Source organism: Mytilus edulis, chromosome 2 (assembly GCF_963676685.1).
Source record: "Mytilus edulis chromosome 2, xbMytEdul2.2, whole genome shotgun sequence".
Lineage (NCBI taxonomy): Eukaryota > Metazoa > Mollusca > Bivalvia > Mytilida > Mytilidae > Mytilus > Mytilus edulis.
The window spans coordinates 95,309,412-95,333,734 of record NC_092345.1 but is presented as its reverse complement, the minus strand read 5'-3'; the positions used below and the strand labels follow the sequence as shown (position 1 = coordinate 95,333,734).

Genomic DNA, 24,323 nt, shown 5'->3' with positions numbered 1-24,323 from the left:
AGCGAAAAATATCAGAGGGACATTCAAACTCATAATTCGAATATAAACTGACAACGCCATGGCTAAAACACAAGACAGACACAATAGCACACAACATAGAAAAATAAAGACTAAGCAATACGAACCCAACAAAAAACTAGGGGTGATCTCAGATGCTCTGGAAGGGTAAGCAGATCCTGCTTCACAAGTGGACCTGTCGTGTTAGTCATGTTAGTACAAAACCGGTACACGGAGTAAAACATGTTAATCCCGACATATTCGTTTTGTGAGTGTTCCTAACCAGGAACCTGCAATGCAGTTATTGTCGTTTGTATTTCATTGTCGTTCATTGTTATAGAACAAATGTTTTGAATTGCTTCACATTTTGTCTTACCACGACCACTTATAGCTTTCTATATGGTTTGGTGTTTTCATTGTTGATTTCGTATGGCAACGACCTTGTTTTCATTATTTGTTCCAAGGAAAGCAAACTTGCTTCATCTCCTTATTTACATATTGGTAAACCATTAAGCCTTATTAGTATTGTGAAAGTGCATCCAAATATATACGAAGTACAACCTACAATACTAGATCGTAGATGCATGATTTCATATCAATAGGTCAAGTACATTGAGGTTCATCAGTTACAACAATAATTCTTTAATGTATACTAAATATTGTTAGTCGGGTTTTAAGATATGTTTGTTATCGATTATACCTATAGTCTTGTTTAAATGCTTAACTGTAACTTACTTTATGGTGAACAGATGAATGAATTCAAACTATGTCTATATCTATAACAAATTGGATAATTTCCAATTTCCAATTGTCACTTCCGATGTCTAAACACTCTCTATTTATGTATTTCTCTGTCCTGGGTGTTTTTGCTTCTATTTGTACTGTATTCCTGTCACGTAATGTTGTCATTCTAGCAGTATTTTTACCGTTGTCTTATAAGCGGGAGGTTTGGCCAGCCATAAAACCAGCTTTAACCCACCATTATTTCTTAAAATGCCCTGTACCAAGTCAGGAATATAGCAGTTTTGTAGCAGTTTAGTGTTTCTGTTGTGGTTTTTTTCTTCCCAATAGTTGATTTTTTTTACCTTAGTTTTTTTTTAACAGTAGTATACTACTATCGCCTTTATTTACCTTACTGGTGACATGTTTTGGTGTCTTTATATTTAGATACAAGTATTTTCATCCGATATATTATTCAACTAATTGTGTCCTATTCCTAAAAGACATTTTGAACGAGTGAGAACTCAGTGTGATATCTTTGACGAGTTTTAAAACCCCTTGGAATAATTACCACGAGGGTATCACCATCCCAGTAGTCAGAACTGTTGTATTGTCATAAACGTTGTTTCTACCATCAAATATTGCATTATTCATTTTCGGTACAAATATAAGTGTTTGAATGCCATTCAATTTCATACAAGGGTTTGTCTTTGTGTGCAACTGATGAGTCTTATGTATAGGAATTGTACGTCTGGCGAACCAAATTAGAAGCTAGATATCTAAGATGATTAACAACCCCTGGGTCGATGCAACTGTTGATGGGCGTTTCATCCTTTACGTTTTCACCAACCCAGTAATCACCACTTGTGTGTAGACATAAAATATCATTTACAAGTTCATTTTATTATGTAAATTTTACTTTTAGAAAACGTTGAATTACTTTAACTCCGGGAAAACACTGTCTAAGCCATATTTGGGACTTTTTTAAAATATTCTTTAATTCTCTTCAACATTATATTTGATCTGCTCGTTAAACTGTAAAGGGTATGTGCATATAGCAAATTAAAATATATGCATAGTATCTTTGATTAGTTTAGTTTTCTACAACAGACATATGTTGATATATACACAGAAACAAACATTTGTTGAATAAGAACTATATAAAGGTAAAATATATTTAGCAGTTGCAAATAAATGATGATAAATGAAACTACATCAATTCAGGGGCAGCAACCTTACAACGGGTTGTCAGATTCGTCTGCAAATGTCAGGGCAGATAGATCTTGACCTGATAAACAATTTTACCCCTGTCAGTTTTTGGTCTAAATGCCTTGGTTTCAGAGATATAAGCCACATAAAATTGAGAATGGAAATGGGGAATGTGTCAAGGAAACAACAACCCGACCATAGAACAGACAACAGCAGAAGGTCACTAACAGGTCTTCAATGCAGCGAGAAATTCCCGAACCCGGAGGAGTCCTTCAGCTGGCCCCTTAACAAACATATATACTAGTTCAGTGATAATGAACTTCATACTAAACTCCAAATAGAACACAAGAAACTAAAATTAAAAATAATACAAACTCTACATTTTACACCTATGTTCTATTTTTAGCCATGGTGGCAATCTTGGTTGGTTGGATGGGTCAACAGACACATTTTTTTAAACTAGATACCCTAAATCATTAACGATTATGACTCTTTTGTTACTGCATCTCACCATTACAATGTATTTTTTCTCAAATTTGCATTTACACAAAATATTTATGAATGGGTGAATAATAAAAAAAATATTTCATCTATAATTTATATTTCATTAAAACGTAATAATACATAAAATTCTATACACTTAAAACAAATTCCACTAAGAGTTGTTTGCAGATTTCAAGTATGGGAAAAAACTTGGAAACCAAAATTGCCTTTCTTTTCCTTGATCATCTACCCAAGCAAGTCCTTCTTTTACCATGAAATTCTGAAACAGAAATGGTTTGATATAAAGATTAACTTTAAAAATGTTGATTCTTTGCAATTACTCAAAAGACATATGTGAATTAATTAATAAATGAACTTACAGTATGGTCTTACATTCATACTGAATAGCTCAATGTCTTGATGGAACCTGAATAACCCAATGGACATCTATACCAAGTGGATTTTCAAAAAGCACTACATTTCAAAAGTTAGGACTGATTCTCTGTATCGGTTTATTGTGGAAGGGATATTTGACTAATAATAATACTGGAAACAAACAGTAAACATAAAATGCATACTATCTGCTTGATACAACCAACTAAAACTATATACCACATACTGTAAAGATTTGTAAGATAACTTCATGCAGAAATAAAATTTGTCAAGGTTTCCTGAACATAACCTGTGCTGACTGTGTTTTTGAACTATCTAAACCCGAATAACATTATCAAAGCCCTGGCGAAATGGATAGTAGTTCCCCAATTTCTGCATTGAGGTAACAAAAAATGACAAGAAATTCATGCACGTTCTCAATGTATATTATGAAAGCTGAATAAAAGAAAAGAAAACTATATGTATCCATCGAACGTTCTTTAGTTATTATGTCAAAACCAGGTCAACTGGATCAAACCATTTAACTGTCAATAAGAGATCAAACACTGAAAATAGACACCAGGAATTGCAGTCATACACATTTTTTTAATACTGAATTTGTGTTTGAAACACAAGTCCAGTATTTAGATTGGTTGATCACTGAGTCGGAGAAAGAAACTTTTATAACTGTAAGCAAAAGTAATCTTTTGTGTCATCTGGTCTTTTGGAGTATTTGTATGTAATTGTGCTATCAATTGTCAGAATTTCTTTTCATAAGTTGTATGAACTCTGATATTAGAGAAATATTTCTCATTGACTTTGCAGTAATTTAAGATATTTTTAAAGCCTACAAACTGTTTACGAGCAGGAAGACTGGTAATCCTTAAATGCTTAAATTGTGATTTTCTAAAATTTCCAGTTATGAAACAAATTTAAAAGTAATTCTTGTAAACATAGAAAAATGTTTTTAAATATATGAATGAATTTTCCCCCCCTTATTAACCCTTAACATGTCTACAACATGACTGTCTACACTTGATTGTAATATAAAGTGTCAGTAGCATCAGCAATTTAAGTGTACCAAACAGATAAAAGTTTTCTACATAATCTCATTACAGAATTCAATAAGTATTCATTAAAAAAAGTTCATCTTTCATGATAATTAGATTTCACATCCACACATGTCCTACGTTTCAATTAATATGATATATAGTAAACAAGTGTGTAATGAATTTAGTGAATTTCCATAGAAGTAAATTGTGTACTGATGTTGGGCGTGGAAACATGCATCTCTCATCAAATCTATGAAGTCAGGTCCTTTATTCAGAATACAGCATGATTTCAAGCGATCTATTTTTAAAGAATGTAAGAATAATTTACAAGATATGCATTTACATAATTAAGCAAACTTTTAAAACATGAAACGTTTTAAAATCAAATACAAATGTACCAGTAACTAAGCTTCCTGTATTCTGCTGAGTCTTTTAGTTGTAGTTTAAATAATTCATTTCAGTTTCCACCTTTTCTTTGAGGTCTTTGAAAAGGAATTTTTTGTTTTTATTAAAAACTTTACTGTATACAGACTCTGATTACTAAAGCATACACATTTTACATTCAAGCATGTTAATTTTAAAAGCTTAAACCTTTGAAATTTCTTTCTTTCCATGTATATTTCCAGTTAATCATATGTTTTTCACTGGGGATTATGAAGAGTATATTTTACCATTCTGAATGGTTTGATGAAAGGAATTTGTAATTTCTAATACCAGTAACTTTAAGCAAGAAAAGAAGCTTCCCCATATTACAATAAATAAACCAAACATCAGTGTTCTTCCCAGATATTTCATATAGCATCCTGGTATAAAGGAAATTTGAAATACCATCATGTTTCTAAAAATTATAACATCCCATCAATAACCTAATCTGTAAGATAATAAATTCAGATAGCATCACATTCAGAAATATAGCATCACACTAACATGATGCTAAAAGGTCATGGGGAGAACACTGCATCTAATGTTTTAGTACTGGCATGATATAGCTATGAAATTGACACTTGAGAAATTTTCAGTTGACAAAATGATGTAAAACTACTCAATTCTTAAAGGTTATGTTCCTAATGCACATGAATTTCACTTCTCAGGCTTTTACATTTTGGTGATGTTAATTTTTGGTTTATTATCTTTAATATTAAACTCAAATTTCAAATAGTTCACTTTGAGTATCTCTGAGCTAATCTTTGAGGTTAATAAATGGTGAGTATGTTAATTTAGATATCTTGTTTTTTTGTAATGGAGTATTGTTTCATTTTCATGTTCTAATGTAGCCTTAGTTTCCAAAAAAACATGCCAAGATCTCAACTGTCTAGTCAAGCTGTGAGTGAATGTTCTATAAACAATCAAAATCTGCCGTCAAATGTTAATGTTAAGCAGACTACACTTTTACAATCATTCAACAGATCTAAGTAATTCCAATTCACTTGTTAGGTTAATAAACTCATCATAGATACCAGGACCAAATTTTGTAAATATGCCAGACGCGTGTTTCGTCTAAAAAAGACTCATCAGTGACGCTCAAATCCAAAAAAGTTAAAAATACCAAATAAAGTACAAAGTTGAAGAGCATTGAGGACCAAAATTCCGAAAAGTTTTGCAAATACAGCAAAGGTAATCTATGTCTGAGGTAAATGCATCCAACATTTTCAATGAACCATGACATACCAATTTCATATTGAAAGTAAAGTAAAAAGTTTTGGAAAATGGCATGTTACTATTTAAATTTTTAAAAGAGAAAAATAGTATTACTATTTTAACTGAAATTGAAAAACATTTTCAAGTGTGAGAGTGTTTGTTTGCTGCATTCTAAACAATGAAGAAAAACATTGAATTTAATTTGGATTGAGGCAATTACTAAAATAATCAACACTTTATATGTTTACAAGCAGCTGACAACTTAAATTTTGCTAGTCATTAGTTAATTTGAGATGAAAACTGCTGAAATTGGTACAATCTTAAATATCTAAAAACAATTCAGATAGAAAAGCAAGATAGACGCCTAGTCGCCCTAGTGCTTTTTGGAACATTCAATTAACATGATTAACCCCCATAAGTTTTAAAACAAGTTATTTAGATAGACAATGATATTGGAGTTAATTCGCTGTTAAGTTTTATTTTTGGTAAGTAAAATATACAATCATTACCATACACTATTTTAATAATCATGAATTGGTAATTAATTATATGTTCATTCTTGCACATGAATGACAATGTGTTCAATTATAATGGTAAAGTAGGAGGGTATTACATGTTTCTGTAGGTTGGATATCATCAAATTTCTCTACTCAAATCACAAACTGTATAAAACAGGAAGGAAGGAAAATTGTAGTGGGCAACTCAAAAGACTAGATTAATCCTATTGTTCATTACAGAGGAAATCCCAACTGATCATGTAAATAGCATGCTTTTTAAAAGTTTACTATAATAAGCTGATAAGGTTGTATCATTATACATGGCCATTACACACTAGATTTAGCAACAGAGAGTTAATTAGGAACAAAAACAGTAATCTAATACAGTTCTAAATTACAATGATAATTCCCTTTGGAAATGATGATCAAGTCAACACTCTGAATAAATTTACTCTTCAGCATTTTAATTTACTATCTAGGCAGAATTCAATTTTAAAATCCTTCATAAATCAATATTGTTAATAAGTATTTAGTGCTAACACTGACAGTGGGGAACAAGGAAGGATATATCCCAGACTGATAATCATCCATTACTAAATACTTACTTTTTCTACACTACTTAAGTATGATTTGCATCAGGTATATATATTGTACATGCAATTACATTCTCAAGTAACCTTGCCTTGTATAAATTAAAGTTTACCAAATAAACCATTTAAAATCCTTAAATAAATTCAAAGCAACTTTTACTGAAATCAACTGTATCAATATAAAATTCATAACATGTTGTGTTAATTTACCAAATTACACGACTGCAAGTCCTTCATTTCCCTTCATTATTATTTTACTTAAAAACAATATGTAACTTGGATACTGTTATTTTTGTAAATCAAATAAAAGTTTGACAACAGGGGAAATGTGGGAAGATTGAAAAAAGTAGAGACTCCCAAAGGAGGCAGTATGTGTCACTTATTAGTATGCATAAAGAATGACTTATGATTTTTAAATATTTTAGGAGCTGATATTTTTTTTGCTGTCTTTTTTTGTATGCCTCACTATATGGTTAATTGTTAACAAACAAATAGAGGAAATTACTACAAGAATTGGTCACAAATCATCATTTAAGGGATAAAAACTATGATATGGAGTAACAAAACAAATTGTGTTAAATTCTTAATGCAGCACATAAGGTTAAGGTTAACAAAAACTTCAAAAGCCTCCCAAATAAATCAAAATTAATATGGTTAATGTCATCTGAGGATAATGTTATAATTAAAAAATTAAGTTTATTATTGTGTACTTTATTCAAAGAGAGAAAATCAATTCCAGATACAGTTTAGTCACTGATAGTTTGTCCATCTATATTATATTTCAAAACTATATATATTATTTCTGCAGAAATTATTTTGTTGAAAAAGACTTGACTTTGTTTAAATATTTAATAATCAATGTAATCAATATGTAATCACTTGTATGAAATTGATCTTAATTGTACCGCTCAAATTATTGAGCGTCATAATTGACAATAAAAAACTTTGTATTTGTATTGCATATGATTATAAATTTTCATTTCATAACAGTTGTAGTTATATGCTTAATATGGCTTTGTTTAGTTGTTTTTTGTTTACTGTCATTAATCATTGTAAATTGTCATCAAAATGTATGCTATCTTGCAATTGCTTTAGCATTATTTTTGCTTCTCCAAAACAAATATTATTTATTCAAAAACAATTGATGGTTTAAGTCATTTGGCAATGTTGTAGATTTTTTTTTCATTGCTGATCTCTTTAGCTGTTTACAATTTCAGCCCAACTATTATAATTTTCAAGTTTTCAAAAAATGCAAGAATTGGTCAAAAATAACCAATGCATTGGAATGAACCTTTAATAGAGTCATTTTGTTGTTTAAGTCATATTGGTACATTTGTAAATTCCACAACTTCTATCCCTCTAGAATAGTTTCTTCCTGTAAAAGTCAACTGATAAAAATGTCTTATGAATATGCACATCTACATTAGGTTTTCAATAACTATAAGTTTCATGAAATGCTGTAGTCTGTTTTAAAGGAGTAGTGCTGAAAAACTGTTGCCATAGTATATAAACTTATCATAGATACCAGAATTAACATTTTGTATGCAAACGCACATTTCTTCCAACAAAAGACTAATCAGTGATGCTTGATTCATATATTATGTCCAAATTTCTAGATTGAAAGTGAATGAAAACTAGAAATAAACCATGATTCATGGTTTTACATCTACATTAGTATGTCCTTATTATCTACTAAGATTTTGTGGTATCAAGTAAGTTTTTGTGATAAAAACAGGACTGACAGACATGTCAAAACATCATACTCTACGCAACTTTGTTATATTTTATGTGGGATATAATAAAAGCATCTCATAAATTAAATACTTTATCTTAATCATTAGTCATAGAAAACTTATCATTTGCACATGGTCACTGAAGTAAGACTGAACATTCTGTTTTAAATTGAAATGGTATTTCAACAGCAAATCATACATAGTAAATGTAGTAAACTACTATTTCATAAACATTCATATCAACATGATCAATGTTATAATTTCAAAGTCATTGGTGCATAACAGCAGAATCTGCCTTCATGTAAGAAGTATGGAGGTAGATGCAACAGCATATCAAATACTTCAAATTGATCATTTGTAAGTATACTGCTTATTCATTATTGCTAAATAGTAAATAATTCAAATGTAAAACACACAGATCTGTATTACATGCATTGTTATAAAATCCTTGACAGCTTTTAACTACGTAATACTGTTAACATATAAAGCAGTTGATCAAATAACACAAAACAAACAATAACTTTTATACAAATTTTGTATGAAGTGATGTCCTGCAAAGTATATATACAGTGCAATCTCTTTTGAGAGACCACTTAAGGGAGAACAATACAGGGGGTCTCTTAAGACCGGTGGTCTTGTAATACAGGTTCAAACTTTATGAAATGTACTACAGAGGGATCTAAAATTGATGGTCTTATAATACAGGTGGTGTCTAAAACAGGTTTGACTGTATATACCCCCATTTGGTATCAAACATTGACTAAAACTGATCAAAAATACCATGTTAAGTGGGTTTTAAAAGTCAATTGCAATGAGTATCAACTTATCATCACCCAGGAAGTCAATGGCCAGCAAATATGAAAATAACCACATCTCATCTTACAAAATATCAGACTAAATAGCAATTCATTCCATATTACAGAATCTGAGTAATATGAAACAAAAAAATCTATGCTCAGAAGGGATAATAAAAATTCTAAGAATGGTCAGAAAATAGGAAGGTACTACATTTTTTATTACTGCTACTTGGCAAATCTCAAAATCTCTTGCACTATATAACTTAATATTATAAAATTTATTAATTTTACATTGTTAAATTTGATCATAATTGGAATTTATAAATACTGATAAATATTATACAATTATGACAATACAACGATTACATCACAACTCAAAGATTTATAAAATAGTGCCATTTCTAGTTTAAATAATGTCAATTGATATTTTCTCTGACATTTTGATAAATATCTAAGAAATTGATCAACTTCAGAACTAATTAAAAGGAGTCATTCTATCACAGTAAAATACTCCATACCATCAATTTATTTCAGAAACCATTAGTATCCCTGTAAGAGTGGGTTTTACCTTGCCAAAAAATTTCAAGATCATCTTTAACAAATCTTTAAAAATAGTTTTATGACACCATCATTTAACTTATTTCAATCATTTATTTATTTCAATATCATACTTTTCAAAATAGTGATGCATAATATATGTTAATCAAATAGAATCTGAAAGCCCCAAGTTTTGTACAGGTATTTTTCAGATGATATAACTTATGGATAGTAACATCCTACACCGTCATCATCACCCTTTCTCAGTAACAGTTTTTTTCTAATGTAAAACAAATACTTTTAGAGGCAAAAGAAAAGAGGGGCAGGGTATTTAAACTCATAGTTCCAAAATAAACAGGCTAAAAACGAAAACGACAAACAAACAAATAATAGTACACACGACACAACATAGAAAACTAAAGACTTAGCAACACAAACCCCACCAGAAACTAGCGGTGATGTATATTCATTTAATTTGAAAAATCAATTATTTTCCTTTCTAATACAATACAAAATTATGGAACCTTAACCCAAAAATAGTAACAATTTAGTGAGGATTATATTAATTCAGATTAATAGTAGTACTTTAAAGAGACAGGATTAACAATCATCTTGAAATGAGATCTCCAATTTTAATGCAACAACTTCTGATTATAAATCATAAATGATAGCAAATTCTTTAAGTTACAATTATAGTAATCTTATAATAGGCAGAAAAGTTTGTATGCATTTAGAACTGCATATGAATATCCAAATAATGATATATGTAGTAATTATACTTTTAAAGATACAATCCATTAGAAATGTGAGAATTATATCAATAAATGCATAAAATGTACTCTTAAAAAGCAATGAATTACTATCAGCAAAAATCTGTCCACAATTTTTTGGACCTATCAACTGATTAATTCTAAGCTATATGTTATTGCTGCAAACAGTTATAAAGATATGAAAATTTTAGGGGATAAATGCTATGAAACTCACTTGTGCATGACCAAGAGTAGACAGTCCATGAACTCGTTTAATTCATTGCTATCACAAATTCAAAAGTACTTTTTCTGTATTGAACTTTGTCTTACAACATTTGACTAGAGATGTGAATGATTCATACACTAACTGAACTTCATCTCAATAGCATATTTCAACTTAAGACTCATTAGTATGTAAAAACCTACCAAAGCTCTGCTAGCTCTTTCATCCTCCCACTTCAGTTGGGACATCAACTCAGTCTTCGTAATAAAACCATTAGACTGTAAACAAACACCAAATTACTGTTAGTCTCAGGAAAGTAAAGAGTTAGATTATACAATTAATCAGGTTCATGCAACATGTATTATCTTACTCTAGTATATAGAGATTAACTCATGCGTTAAGCAGAGAAGAAGCAAGATAATACCAGTATGATTGTGTTGTAGACAAGAGCTTTAAATTATGATTAAGTTTACACAATTATGTAAACTCAATACTAAAACTGTTTATCATAATTGCCGTTTGAATGTTTGAACTGAGAACAAGATCAGCTATGCATAATCTAACATCTGAATAGCTACTGTTGCCTTTAATCAATGCTTGATGAAAATATTAAAATACATAAACTAAAACTCTTTTTAATTTCAATCCCTGAATCATTTGCATGAAAAGGTGATAAAAACTAAGGGACTGAGTCTGCATATTTTGCAAGTTTCTATATTGATGAAAATTTGACCAAGTAGACACAAGAAATCATGTGTTTCAAGTTTCCAACATGAATGAGTAATATTAGCTAGTTGAATATAAAATTTAAGTTAATCAATTTGATGTAATTGGGCCAACATTTTTTTTTAATTTGTTCCATCAAATGCTTTTACTTTTCATTCACATTTAGATTAGTCTTTAAACAAACAGAAAAGAAATTCAAGACTGAAAAAATAACTTTCTGGAACATACATTTTTGACAGCTTCAGGATAACATAACATTAATGTCATTTTTTTATCACATAGAGGTTGTCATGCTAAGTTTACAAGAACAGAGAGTCAAATACCAAAGCATGATATGATAATAAAAGATCAATACAATCATATGCAAAGATGTGTTGTGATTATAAAATAACCTGCTGGACAAATACAAAAGTTTAATGATCATAAACAATCCAGATAGTAAACAAATACAAAGATTGAATGAAAATATAAAAGATCCAAATAGTCCAAATAGTCCAAAAACAAAATTTCTTGAATTAATTATCAACAAACCAGAGAGTTAAATATGAAGATATAAATAATTGATTTGATGTATTGTTTGTTTAAACATGTAAAAAAAAATCAGTAAATGCAAACACGTATTCAAAACAATAATCCTATCTTATTTTAAATTTATATAACCTTTCGTAATTAATACATTTCAGAACTTTTGTCAGTTTTTTTTACTCTACAGATAACTAAGAAAATTTACAGAACATTGATTGCATATTTATGAAGATTGATTTTAATGAAGTTATACTTTGTTACCCAAATGGAACTATGTTTAAAAAAAAACTTTTTTGATGAAATTTTTTTTTTACCAATGAAATTCCCTGATGACTTTTGGTAAAGTAATATAATCCATGTTTTGAATTAAAATACATGAAATTTAAATAAATAATGACCTTGCTGTCGTCATTGCATTATTTCACACCTAATAGAATCTTTTGAATTACAACAACCAAACTACTGTTAGTAAGTGTCTAACATAAAAAGAGCATTATATATTAGCTTGATCTATTATTGTTTGTTTAATATTCAGGATGAAATATTTATTTATTAGAAAGCCTTCATTTAAAAGTTATGACTATGGTTGATTTTTATAGCACTGACATGACTGAATTCATATTTAACTTCTGGCAAAATTTGTAATTATGTCCTTCTTTATTTTTGGTAGGTTTATTTCTATGTATGAATATAGTTATGACCGGGATATTCAGGCAGATTACACGAACAAGCTATATATAAGTTCCAACTTAAACATTCAAGTACATAAATGACTAGTTCAACACATAGGAAAACTGAGAAAAAATAAAACCTCCGTAAAATAGGAATAGCACATTTTAATCTGTTTACAACCATTGCGTAAGGTTTGAAATCTTGAGTTACATACGACAGAAACAATGTACTCTAGCACCACTTAGCGTTCTAAAAATGGATGTTGTTTGACAAATGTGAAATGGACAGACAGAATCTAAATATAACTAGACCAGCTGGCAGTCGAGGTAAAATTTTATGATTAAATTCAAAATGAATAATGAGTTTTTCCTTAAATTTTCATCAAGCTACATTTTTCTTGTGCAGGTGCAAGAATTTATTTGTTTCACCTGAAACACTAAACAACATTTGCACTCCAAACCAGATGGGCATTTGACCTTTAAGTTTTGATACACAGGCCTGTACTTAATTGCCCAAGTCTTTTGAGCTGTTTATCAGAAAAAGTTTTGCTGTTATCAGGATGAGTTGTTGATCACACAGCAATACATGAATGAAAACAAATTTCAAATTGGCATTAGTACAGTTTTGAAACAAGAATTTTAAGGTTAAAGAGACAAGAAAAGGAAACAAGTTGACTGACCTAAGGGCCCCCTGGATCCCAGTTGAGTATGCTACCAAAAAACCACTGATATGCTTTTCATGTCAAGCCATTTAAAAGTCTCAGCAAACAAAAAGTAAACATTCAAAGGAACTGAAAACATGTTACAAAGTATTGCATAACTGGATGAAACTTGGTGTCACAAATTTCGTAACCTATGATAATTACAGTTCCTAAGGAAATTGTGACATACATACATTACAAACAGACAGGCAGACCACGGGACAGTGGACAATCACTATATCCAGGGAAATCCATGGATGAAAATTGAACGATGGAGGAACTTTCACCATTACAAACCGTGCCTACGCTGTACAGTGTAGCGCGATCGGAAGTATTTTATCCCTCCATACAAGGAATGGTGAACATGCTTATTCATTGCTTATTTAGATTATATTTATTTGAGTTTTCATTATAGAATTAGAAGTATCAATATTTTCATTTATTGCCGTTTTTAACCATTCAAATGCCAAGTCTTCATGGTCCCCCCTTAGTCGAGAATGACCAAAAGCTGTCATGAAGGTCCCCATGTAGATTTCTTGTATTTTTGGTAATTGTTATGGGGGTTAAAATCATATGATGTGGAGCTTATTTTTCATGGACACTGTCAAATTCAGAACCCATTACCGGTATGGCTGATTTGCAGCAACAACAAAACGATTCGTACGGGTTATGTAAAAGGTTAAAGAGATTTGTAAAGCAAACGTTGACAAATTAAGAGGTTTATCTGGCAAATTGATGCTGTGCAACATGCATCTTTCGAGTCTGAATAGAAACCAGAAACGCGGATGTATCAATTTGATTGTAATATACAAAATGAATTCGGAATTACGATACGATATTTCTTTACAGGAAATATTTAAGTTTTTACTTTTAAACTTTATGTAATTCTAAATTATCGTTACAGCAGTACTCGAGTTATTTGCGATGAAATAATATTTACTGTTTTGCGTCTTATTTTGTACTTCTTAAAAAAGGGGGATGCTGATTGCGTAAGTCAAAATAAAGCACGTGTTCGACTTGTTAAACGGTTTTCTTTGTAACTGGATTATTAATTTATTTATTTAATCTAAATTATCATAATCATTTGCTGAAACCTAGTTGATTAATTCGACAAATGGATCGTCTATCCTCAGATAGTATTCTCCTGTCTGGTTTGTTGATCTACCTGTACAAGCTCAGGTACAAGTGATTAGCAATCTTAATCCGGATATCCCTCAGGCGTTAGAACTGTATTGGATTATAACATAAAAAGCCTAAGGGTTATGCAATTACATGCATTTGATTATAATTGATAAAAAAAATGGCGTCGGGCTACAAAAAATGATAAAGTTATGAACGATGGCGGAAGACAATTTAACGATGGTGCAAGACAATTTAACGATGGCGCGAGTCATTTGACGATGGCGCAAGACATTTGAATGATGGCGGGCCGCCATCGTTAAACAGGCCATGGAGATCCCTGTATATCCCCCTTTTATGATGCAGGGGTATTGAAACCAGTTCAATCTTACCTCTGCTTGTTGTAAAACTGCTGTATGATCCATGCTTAGTTCTCCTGGAATACTTTGTACTAGATAGGTTGTACCTATTGGTAGTACAGTGGAACCATGAACATCTTACCTCTGCTTGTTGTAAAACTGCTGTATGATCCATGCTTAGTTCTCCTGGAATACTTTGTACTAGGTAGGTTGTACCTATTGGTAATACAGTGAATCCATTGCCTAAAACTTTCAGTTTCTTTATTGCTCTCAGTAAATCATCCCTAAAATCAACATTATAAATATATTAACTAGGGTAACTCACATATTTTTGTTTAAATAATATGAAACATATTAAGGTACATATCTGTTTTCTAAGACTGAAATATTTATATACTGAGAGGTTGGTGAATATTGAAGGGAGATCATTTTCAACTTCTTATCCAGCTTATTGAAAATTTATTGCCATCATTTCACATATAGTTGCAAATTACAATTACTGCAAATACTTTTTTGGTTTGATTTAATGTGACACATTTTAGTAATTTTTCAACATGTAAGTTTGATTGGAAAACTTTGTTAAATTTTTGGTCGCAAACTGGAATAATGATGGTTTCAATCTTGCGGTACTGGTATAGTGTAGTTTGTTTTAACATAGTCTTGCAAGTCTTGTCTACAGTTTATCAATAGATTACAGTATTTCTATACCAGAGTGCATTCAACTTATCTTGTATGCATGGCATTACTTGTTTAATCAATAATATCCAGAAAACTAGTATGAAAGTTTTGTGTTCAACATCTGCACTGCTATGACAAGCAAAGAGGGATAATTCAATTGCTTTGTTCTCAACTTACACAGATATATCTTGACTTTTCTTTCCTCTGGAGGCTAACAATCTACTCCTTAATTCTTCTATATCTAATAATCCTACAAAAGTATTGACAAATGATGTGAAGGAAGGGATAGCCTATTTTGGAGAAACATCATTATTCATGTAACATATAAGCTTAAAATGATGCACTATTTCAAGTTATATCAAAATAATATTACTACTGTAAACTTTTCTAATTTCTTAAAACATGTAAAAAGATGATTTTTTTGCAACATACTGGTATATATTAACAAGATCAATATTTTGCCCTTCAAAACTGTCCAAATTGGTCATGTTAATTAGTTAATGAAAGAAAAAAAAAAATCTTCTGTATAAAAAGGGTATTTATTCAACAGAAAGAAATGATCATGATTAATTGAAGTCTTCTATTATGATGCAATTTTAAGGCAAAGGATTAATGAAAGTCAATTCATGTACTTGCCTATATAACATGTATTAGGCTATATCATAAAGGAAGAGTACATATAATTGTGATAAGAAAGCAAAATAAGATGGATTGATTGTTGTTTGGTTATCATTAACATACACTACAAACTGCTCAGAGTATGAAAAGACCATATATTTTTGTGCTCAACCAGCAATTTTCTGCAAATCTTTTAAAAGGAAGGATAAACTTTGTTACGATGTCTGTTAAAAATCATTAAAGACTTGATCTCACCATTTTAGCTCATGTATTACAACAAATTTACTTATTTTTTCCACTCTCAACAGTAAAACTAATTCAAAAGATCAGCAAGTCTCATGTATAATTAATATTTGAAAATATTTGAAAAAATTTAACATTTATTAATGCAGTGGTGGAATGCACATGTACATGGTGCACAAATTGTCAATCTCCACTGAAAAAAATTCTTTGTAAGAACAGAAAATATTCTTTGAATTAATAACTTACCTCCATTTCTGTGACTTGTTGCTATACAAACTTCTATTACTTGTACTCCCAATTCATAGTAAAAGTCGCCTACACCTAGCATTTCTGCCCAAAAACCTTTGCTTGCTGAAATATTTTAGTTATTTAAAAATACATTACATATATATACATGTTACATTATATTTGAATATATCTTAAAACCTGTAAATGCAATGAACCTGTCATGCTATTGTCTTACATTTACATGTTTTAAGTAAAAAAAAAAAAAAAATTTGGTTAATTTTTTCTATTTTTTTGTCTGCCGGCAATAGTTAACAAATCGGTTTGTTTATTAATATCTGTATCTAAATAACGTAATCATATGTGTTGCATTGGACTATGGCAGATCTTTTCCTGAATACAATTTTATCACATAACATTATAAATGAAACAATTTAGTGTTTGAAAAACTTGTTCATATATGGAAAGAATTAGTTTGTATCTATTTCATTAGATTTTGATTCCCGTAATTTCATTAAGACTGAGTGTTGTCAAAAATAACTTCTTTCCTTGTAACCAAGTCAACTAGACAGTGGTAACTAATGTAAAACCACAGATGCATATAATGTGTGCAACCAGTCATAAATGTAAACCTGTACATGTATGAGACCTATTGGCTGAATCCTCATGGAAAGGTGTCATACTACCAAATTATAGTACAACATGCACATCTGTTTGCATACAAACAGATTTGAAAAGAAAATTTCATGGAACTGAGACATACATTTTCAGGTAAAAATATGAAAATGATACATGTTGTAGTGGCAAGATCATAACTAAATACCAAGATATATTATTTGTGGGCTAATGATAAAAATTCAACATAAAAATCTGTGATGGACAAAGATAAAGGAGGACACATGATTACAAATAGTAGGTGTATGACAGACCTACAGTACATACAAATAGTAGGTGTATGACAGACCTACAGTACATACAAATAGTAGGTGTATGACAGACCTACAGTACATACAAATAGTAGGTGTATGACAGACCTACAGTACATACAAATAGTAGGTGTATGACAGACCTACAGTACATACAAATAGTAGGTGTATGACAGACCTGTATGACAGACCTACAGTATATACAAATAGTAGGTGTATGACAGACCTACAGTACATACAAATAGTAGGTGTATGACAGACCTGTATGACAGACCTACAGTATATACAAATAGTAGGTGTATGACAGACCTACAGTACATACAAATAGTAGGTGTATGACAGACCTGTATGACAGACCTACAGTATATACAAATAGTAGGTGTATGACAGACCTACAGTACATACAAATAGTAGGTGTATGACAGACCTACAGTATATACAAATAGTAGGTGTATGACAGACCTACAGTACATACAAATAGTAGGTGTATGACAGACCGGTATGACAGACCTACAGTATATACAAATAGTAGGTGTATGACAGACCTACAGTACATACAAATAGTAGGTGTATGACAGACCTACAGTACATACAAATAGTAGGTGTATGACAGACCTACAGTACATACAAATAGTAGGTGTATGACAGACCTGTATGACAGACCTACAGTATATACAAATAGTAGGTGTATGACAGACCTACAGTACATACAAATAGTAGGTGTATGACAGACCTACAGTATATACAAATAGTAGGTGTATGACAGACCTACAGTACATACAAATAGTAGGTGTATGACAGACCTACAGTACATACAAATAGTAGGTGTATGACAGACCTACAGTACATACAAATAGTAGGTGTATGACAGACCTGTATGACAGACCTACAGTATATACAAATAGTAGGTGTATGACAGACCTACAGTACATACAAATAGTAGGTGTATGACAGACCTACAGTATATACAAATAGTAGGTGTATGACAGACCTACAGTACATACAAATAGTAGGTGTATGACAGACCTACAGTACATACAAATAGTAGGTGTATGACAGACCTACAGTACATACAAATAGTAGGTGTATGACAGACCTACAGTATATACAAATAGTAGGTGTATGACAGACCTACAGTACATACAAATAGTAGGTGTATGACAGACCTACAGTACATACAAATAGTAGGTGTATGACAGACCTACAGTACATACAAATAGTAGGTGTATGACAGACCTACAGTACATACAAATAGTAGGTGTATGACATTAATTCATATGAAGCTTTACATTTAAATATCCTATAAAAAATATTGTTTACAGCTACTGAGAAAAATGTAATGTGTGGTATAACTATTATACATACAAGCTAAAGGATCTACTCCTATTGTGGAACACATCTCCTGAAAAGCTACTCTGAATTCAGCATCTTTTTTAATCTGATCTTTGTGCTTAGCAGCAAAGTCTTCCAAATACCCTTTGAAGGACTCCATTTGTTTCGCCATCTTAAATGGTAAAAAAAAATCATAAAAAATCACACCTACATATTTAAATCTTATAAATATAATCTTAATTGTGTCTGTTTAATTTATTCACAACTTTTATAAGACTAATTAGCTATATAGGCTAATATAGAGCCTAATTCTATGTAAAGAAATGTTATATGGTTGAAGACTGTATGTATGCTGAGCGCCTATATCTTTCCTTCTTTTATTTTAGTTGTTAGGTTACTCTATTCTTGCAATGTACATGTACCCTAATGTTCCTTTTATAATATAAGTTTTTAATCAAAATAATTCTATGATAAAAATTCAACAATTAAGAAAAGTGCAATGAAAAATACGCTGTTGTGAGGTCACAATATTAATTTAATGAGTTACATTTCCTGCAAAACATACATGTACATATGATGGTCTTATCAAATAATTTTATTTTCAATTTCATATACAGGTTTTGTACATGTATACATAGCTAGTGATATGTATTTTTTAATTATTATCTCCCCTTGAACTGGTGGTTTAGCTGTCATGGCTGTTGTACTGTTGATTCTTATTTAATAGGCATACATTTCATCGATTGAAGAAAAAGAGTATTTCTATGTATACTGTTTTTTCACAAATATTTGTTTACAATCCTGTAGGAAACTTTGTCAAACACTTTAATTTGTAGTCCTACAGGATCCATGGAAAACTAGTATCCACCAAATAATGATGAATTTATCAATATCAAAATATATAATTCTTATAAAAGAAATTTGTGTTGATGTACTTTAATTTATAATATATACTTCAATGTAAACATGGTAAATGTAATTTTCTTCATACATATGTAGGACTATAAAGTGCAATGGTATTCTAAAGTGCGATGGTCACGCTAAAGTGCAATGGTCTACCCTAATGTGCGATGGTCTACCCTAAAGTGTGATGGTGTCTCACGCTAAAGTACAATGGGTGATTGTTTGCTAAAGTAAATGGTATAGCATGCTAAAGTGCGATGAAACAATGGGGTTAGCTTCCAGGGATGGAAAAATTTAATACATGGATATTAAAAAAAACAAGTCTTTTTGCAAAACTTAGTATGTTAAGGTATACCATAGCAAGTGATAGGCTTTATCTTGTGGAGAGTTGTCTCATTGACAACCATACCACATCTTCTTTTTTATATTTATGATCTACTGGTAGGCTTATGTGATTGTTTCTAAATTTAGAACACTGACCACGTAATAATTGCTAAAAATGTAATTAAGATGTCACAAAATAATATATTTCCTGTAAATTAATTTTTAACAATTCGGAGGTATTGGATATCAATTAGTTCTGTGCCACAGTATTTTTTTTAAATATAAATGTAAACACCTTCCATTACAGTCGTCAGCTGCAAATGCAAAATTTGGTCATTGTTCGAATAAGTAAAATGTATTTGTAGAAAGCTTTAACTAAGATGCGCGAGTAAGGCGGAGTTCGTTGTGCTTACTTTTTTTTCTCGTAGCAAGTACAAAAACGTTATATTTTCCAACAATGTACAAATTGATGTTTTAGTCAACAATTTATAATTTACGCTTTAAACTTTATTTAACCGAAGATACTTTTCAATAAAATCGACCATACTTTCAATGGGACGACCACAAAGTAACTTGGTGACTGCAACGTCTAAATTCTCAATTTTATCTTCCAGCATGTGACATATTGTAAATATTTGGTGTGTGTAAACGACTGTTAACGTCATAATCAAACTACGTTTTAACATCTATACTTTCGCGGACCATCTGACTTTAGCATATAGAGGCATCGCACTTTAGCAAAGACCATCGCACTTTAGTGTGGCCATTGTACTTTAGCGTCCCCATCGCACTCTAGAGTCCTACACATATATATAGCTGTATAATAGTCATGATAACCTTTTAAAAACTAAAAAAAATACAAAAACATTGAAACAATTGTAATCTTTTTGATATCTGTATTAAATTTGGAACTTTATAAATTGAAATATAAGTGTACACAGAAATTATATGTAGAGAGATACGTCTACTCTTAAGAAAAAAGAAATTTACTCATTTCAAAAAATTGAAAAAACACATATATCAATATTGCCATAATTGCAATTGTCTTCAATATATCTTAAAATACATTAACAACGATATTCTTTTACAGATTCAAAAGTATTTTTTTTGTTGAATTGTTTCTGGAAGGCTGTGGGGTGGAAACTGTAATATGCTTGTACTGTAAGGACATTTCAGACTAACTCAATGTACCCTGCCTTCAATTGTACAAAATGTATTGAAATAATTGAACATTGTAATTCACAAATTTTTCTACATTTTATCATGCATTCATGTTTATGTTTACAATAAAATTGAGAATGGAAATGGGGAATGTGCCAAAGAGACAACAACCCGACCATAGAAAAAACAACAGCAGAAGGTCACCAACAGGTCTTCAATGTAGCGAGAAATTCCCGCACCCGGAGGCGTCCTTCAACTGGCCCCTAAACAAATATATACTAGTTCAGTGATAATGAACGCCATACTAATTTCCAAATTGTACACAAGAAACTAAAATTAAAATAATACAAGACTAACAAAGGCCAGAGGCTCCTGATGGTTTTTTGAACTTGAATCATGTTAATAGTCTATTTGTTTCCTTATTGACAATGAAGAGCTAGCAGAAAGAACAATATTACCACATGTGTTACCATGACTATCTGTGCGTAATGTACATTAATGTTAAAGCAGAAATTTTAAAACCCCAACGAAAATTTAACCTACATAACATCACTACCATTTACATGTATTTGAAACCACGAAATTGAATCCACATGAAATCTTATACAGAGGCAAAACCATGAAATTTTAACCCCACCAAAAATTAATGTTTCTACAGTCATGACAGTATGTACAAAAATGTATATACAATGTACACAATATTAATTTACCTTCACCATGTTCACTATTCACTTAAAAGTTTTTCAAGTTTTTTCAATTATATTTAATCTTTTGATAATTAGCTAAAACTTTTTTAAATTTATAACCAATATTCATTTTTCATTTAAAATTGGTTCAAACCCTGATACAGTTTTGTGTACATGTATATCCCTTTCAACATTTCATGCTTTGCACTAGCCTTTTGTCTCTGAAAATCATCGTAAAACAGCTTTGGACATGTTGCAAACACCTAGATTGTGAACCGTCTATCATGTCTTTACTTAAAGAATTATTTTACCTGACTCAATTGGTCTGCAGCTATTTCGGTTCCTTTGTCCTTATACTTAGCCTACAATAGAAATTCAACAATAGAAAAATAAGATAATTTATTGGTTCAAAATCCAAAATTATAGGATTAATCCAAAATTATAGGATTTCGATTGTTACCAAGACAATAAACATTAATCATGTTAATGGCTATACATAAACTTACAAATATATCTGTCATCATTTAAAAAAATTGTATATACAACTATAATATTTGTATTTTCCCTCCATTTATGATTATTAAAAGAAAATATTGTTACAATAATATGTATATGTAAATAATCTCCAAAATATTTTCAAGCTACAAATGTAATAGTGGCGGAGGACATTTTGGCAAAAGAAATCGCACATTTAAGTGACAAAGTATAATCCATTTTACAATGTTTTAGTGTAAAGTTTCATCATTCATGTCATTGTTCATGATCAATGCCCATTTTTGTGCAAGATTTTAAAATCCCTTTTCGCGATAAAGTGAAATTAGTAAATTATGCCTATTTTAGCGACAGAAATTATTAATAATAAGCTTCAATATCTAGAATAATTCATACATATCATAAGCACAAAATAAAAAAAACTCAAATGTAACAAGTCTCTTCTTTCATTGTTCTTCTTCTAATGGTATCCAGTTATTCTTCAGATTTTTGATAATTAAAGCTTCTCTCGAAAAAATTTCCTTGATATGAAAAAAAGTTACCTGATGATTACAGAAAACATTTACAATCATGACAATGCAATACAAAGAATCAAAATTTTCTCTGACAGTCAAAGCGCCGTGGGATTACTTACACTGAACTGGGCCCCAAACAGCTACATCTCCGTAATAAGAGAAATAAAAGAAAATATTGAACATCTTAGGCAAAAAGGACTCAATGTAATTGTAGCATGGACACCAGGACATGCCAACATAGTTGGTAATGATGAGGCTGACATCCTTGCAAAAACAGCGGCAGAGGAAGCAAAAGAATTACCACCGGAAAATAACGTCATAACACTACAGGACGTCACACAAGCAGCATACAAAAGTACAGGAAATAAATGGCAGAGAAGATGGGAAATATCTGAGAGAGGCAGGGACCTTTATGAAAAAATACCAACTACAAAACACTCAATTATGTATGATTTCCCAACTAAAAGACATTTCAGTATATTCGCCCAACTAAGAACTGGCTATACAGAACTGAATTACTACAAGAACCGAGTAGGCCAAACCAACGCCATAGAGTCATGCAACTGTGGAGCACCTGAAACGCCTCAACATTTCCTTCTGGAGTGTCCCTACTATGAAAAAGAACGAGAAGATATGCTACACCAAATATCCAAAGAGGTCGGGGTCAGAAACTTGAATTTAGCTACTATGCTGACAAGACTGGACGGCGAAAACACAGAAGAAACAAAAGCCAAATTACAAACAGTGGCACATTACATTGACAGAACGGGCAGATTTAATACTGCTGTTCCTCAATCCCAATCTTAACCAGCGCATACCAAATTTAAAGCACAGAGAAGAAAATACATCGAGGAAAACGCACCAGAGAGTAAAAACGTACATTGGGACAATTCGTGCCAACAGGCCTTAAGATTGAGGATTGAGGAGCGTTTCTTTGTTTACATTGCATATGATGTCATAAATAAAGTCATAACTAAAATACCTAACAACAGAACCAAAATCGGAAATGTAACTGTACGGTATTTCCGTTGTGAAATTAAAATATGTTTGAATTAAAAAAAATAAAATCATACAGACTTCGTTCCCTTTCACAGATAATGCCTGCCTCATATTATGACAGTCTACACTTCGATTACCTGTGCTAACGTCTTTTTATTAATTGCTCCTATTCCATGGCCTCTTCGATGCATCTTGGAGATAGAATGAAATCTAAAAGCTAATTATAAGTAAAATTTTCGCAAAAAAATATCTATTTTTCTTTTTTCTTCGATGTATTGACGTAGCTTGTATCTTTAGTCCAATTTATCATCATTTTAAGCGTTTTGCCGACAACAGCTACTGAAAGGTAAAGTACAAAATGAACACGGAACTATTTCCGGTTCCTAACTTTCATTTTGCAATTTGTTCAATGCCATTTCGGCCATACTTTATTTTTAAAGGAATAAAGTCGTTATATATCCGAGATTATATGTTTCTGGTTATATACAGTGTATTTTTATTTACAGTTTGAACACGTTGTATT

General features: G+C 30.9%; 1 protein-coding gene across 1 annotated transcript; it reads right to left on the bottom strand.

Annotated features, from left to right (window-relative positions):
• Positions 1–2,514: 2,514 nt before the first annotated feature.
• Positions 2,515–24,122, bottom strand: LOC139513531 (vacuolar-sorting protein SNF8-like). Its single transcript, XM_071302132.1, has 8 exons — positions 23,938–24,122; positions 22,106–22,156; positions 18,754–18,892; positions 16,484–16,588; positions 15,554–15,626; positions 14,841–14,982; positions 10,801–10,875; positions 2,515–2,689 (listed from the first exon to the last, which is right to left on the bottom strand). Exons 1-8 carry the CDS (start codon positions 23,989–23,991, stop codon positions 2,582–2,584), a joined length of 747 nt encoding a protein of 248 aa, XP_071158233.1. The 5' UTR covers positions 23,992–24,122; the 3' UTR covers positions 2,515–2,581.
• Between the last annotated feature and the right edge of the window lie 201 nt (positions 24,123–24,323).

Bases quoted from the DNA above. Each gene is read 5' to 3' on its own strand.
- LOC139513531 (XM_071302132.1), bottom strand. From the start codon at position 23,991: ATGCATCGAAGAGGCCATGGAATAGGAGCAATTAATAAAAAGACGTTA. The intron at 14,983-15,553 runs GTAAGTTGAGAA...TGTTGATTTTAG, and splicing joins AAAAGTCAAGATATATCTGT to GGATGATTTACTGAGAGCAA. The intron at 10,876-14,840 runs GTAAGATGTTCA...GTTTGTTTACAG, and splicing joins CAGTTTTACAACAAGCAGAG to TCTAATGGTTTTATTACGAA.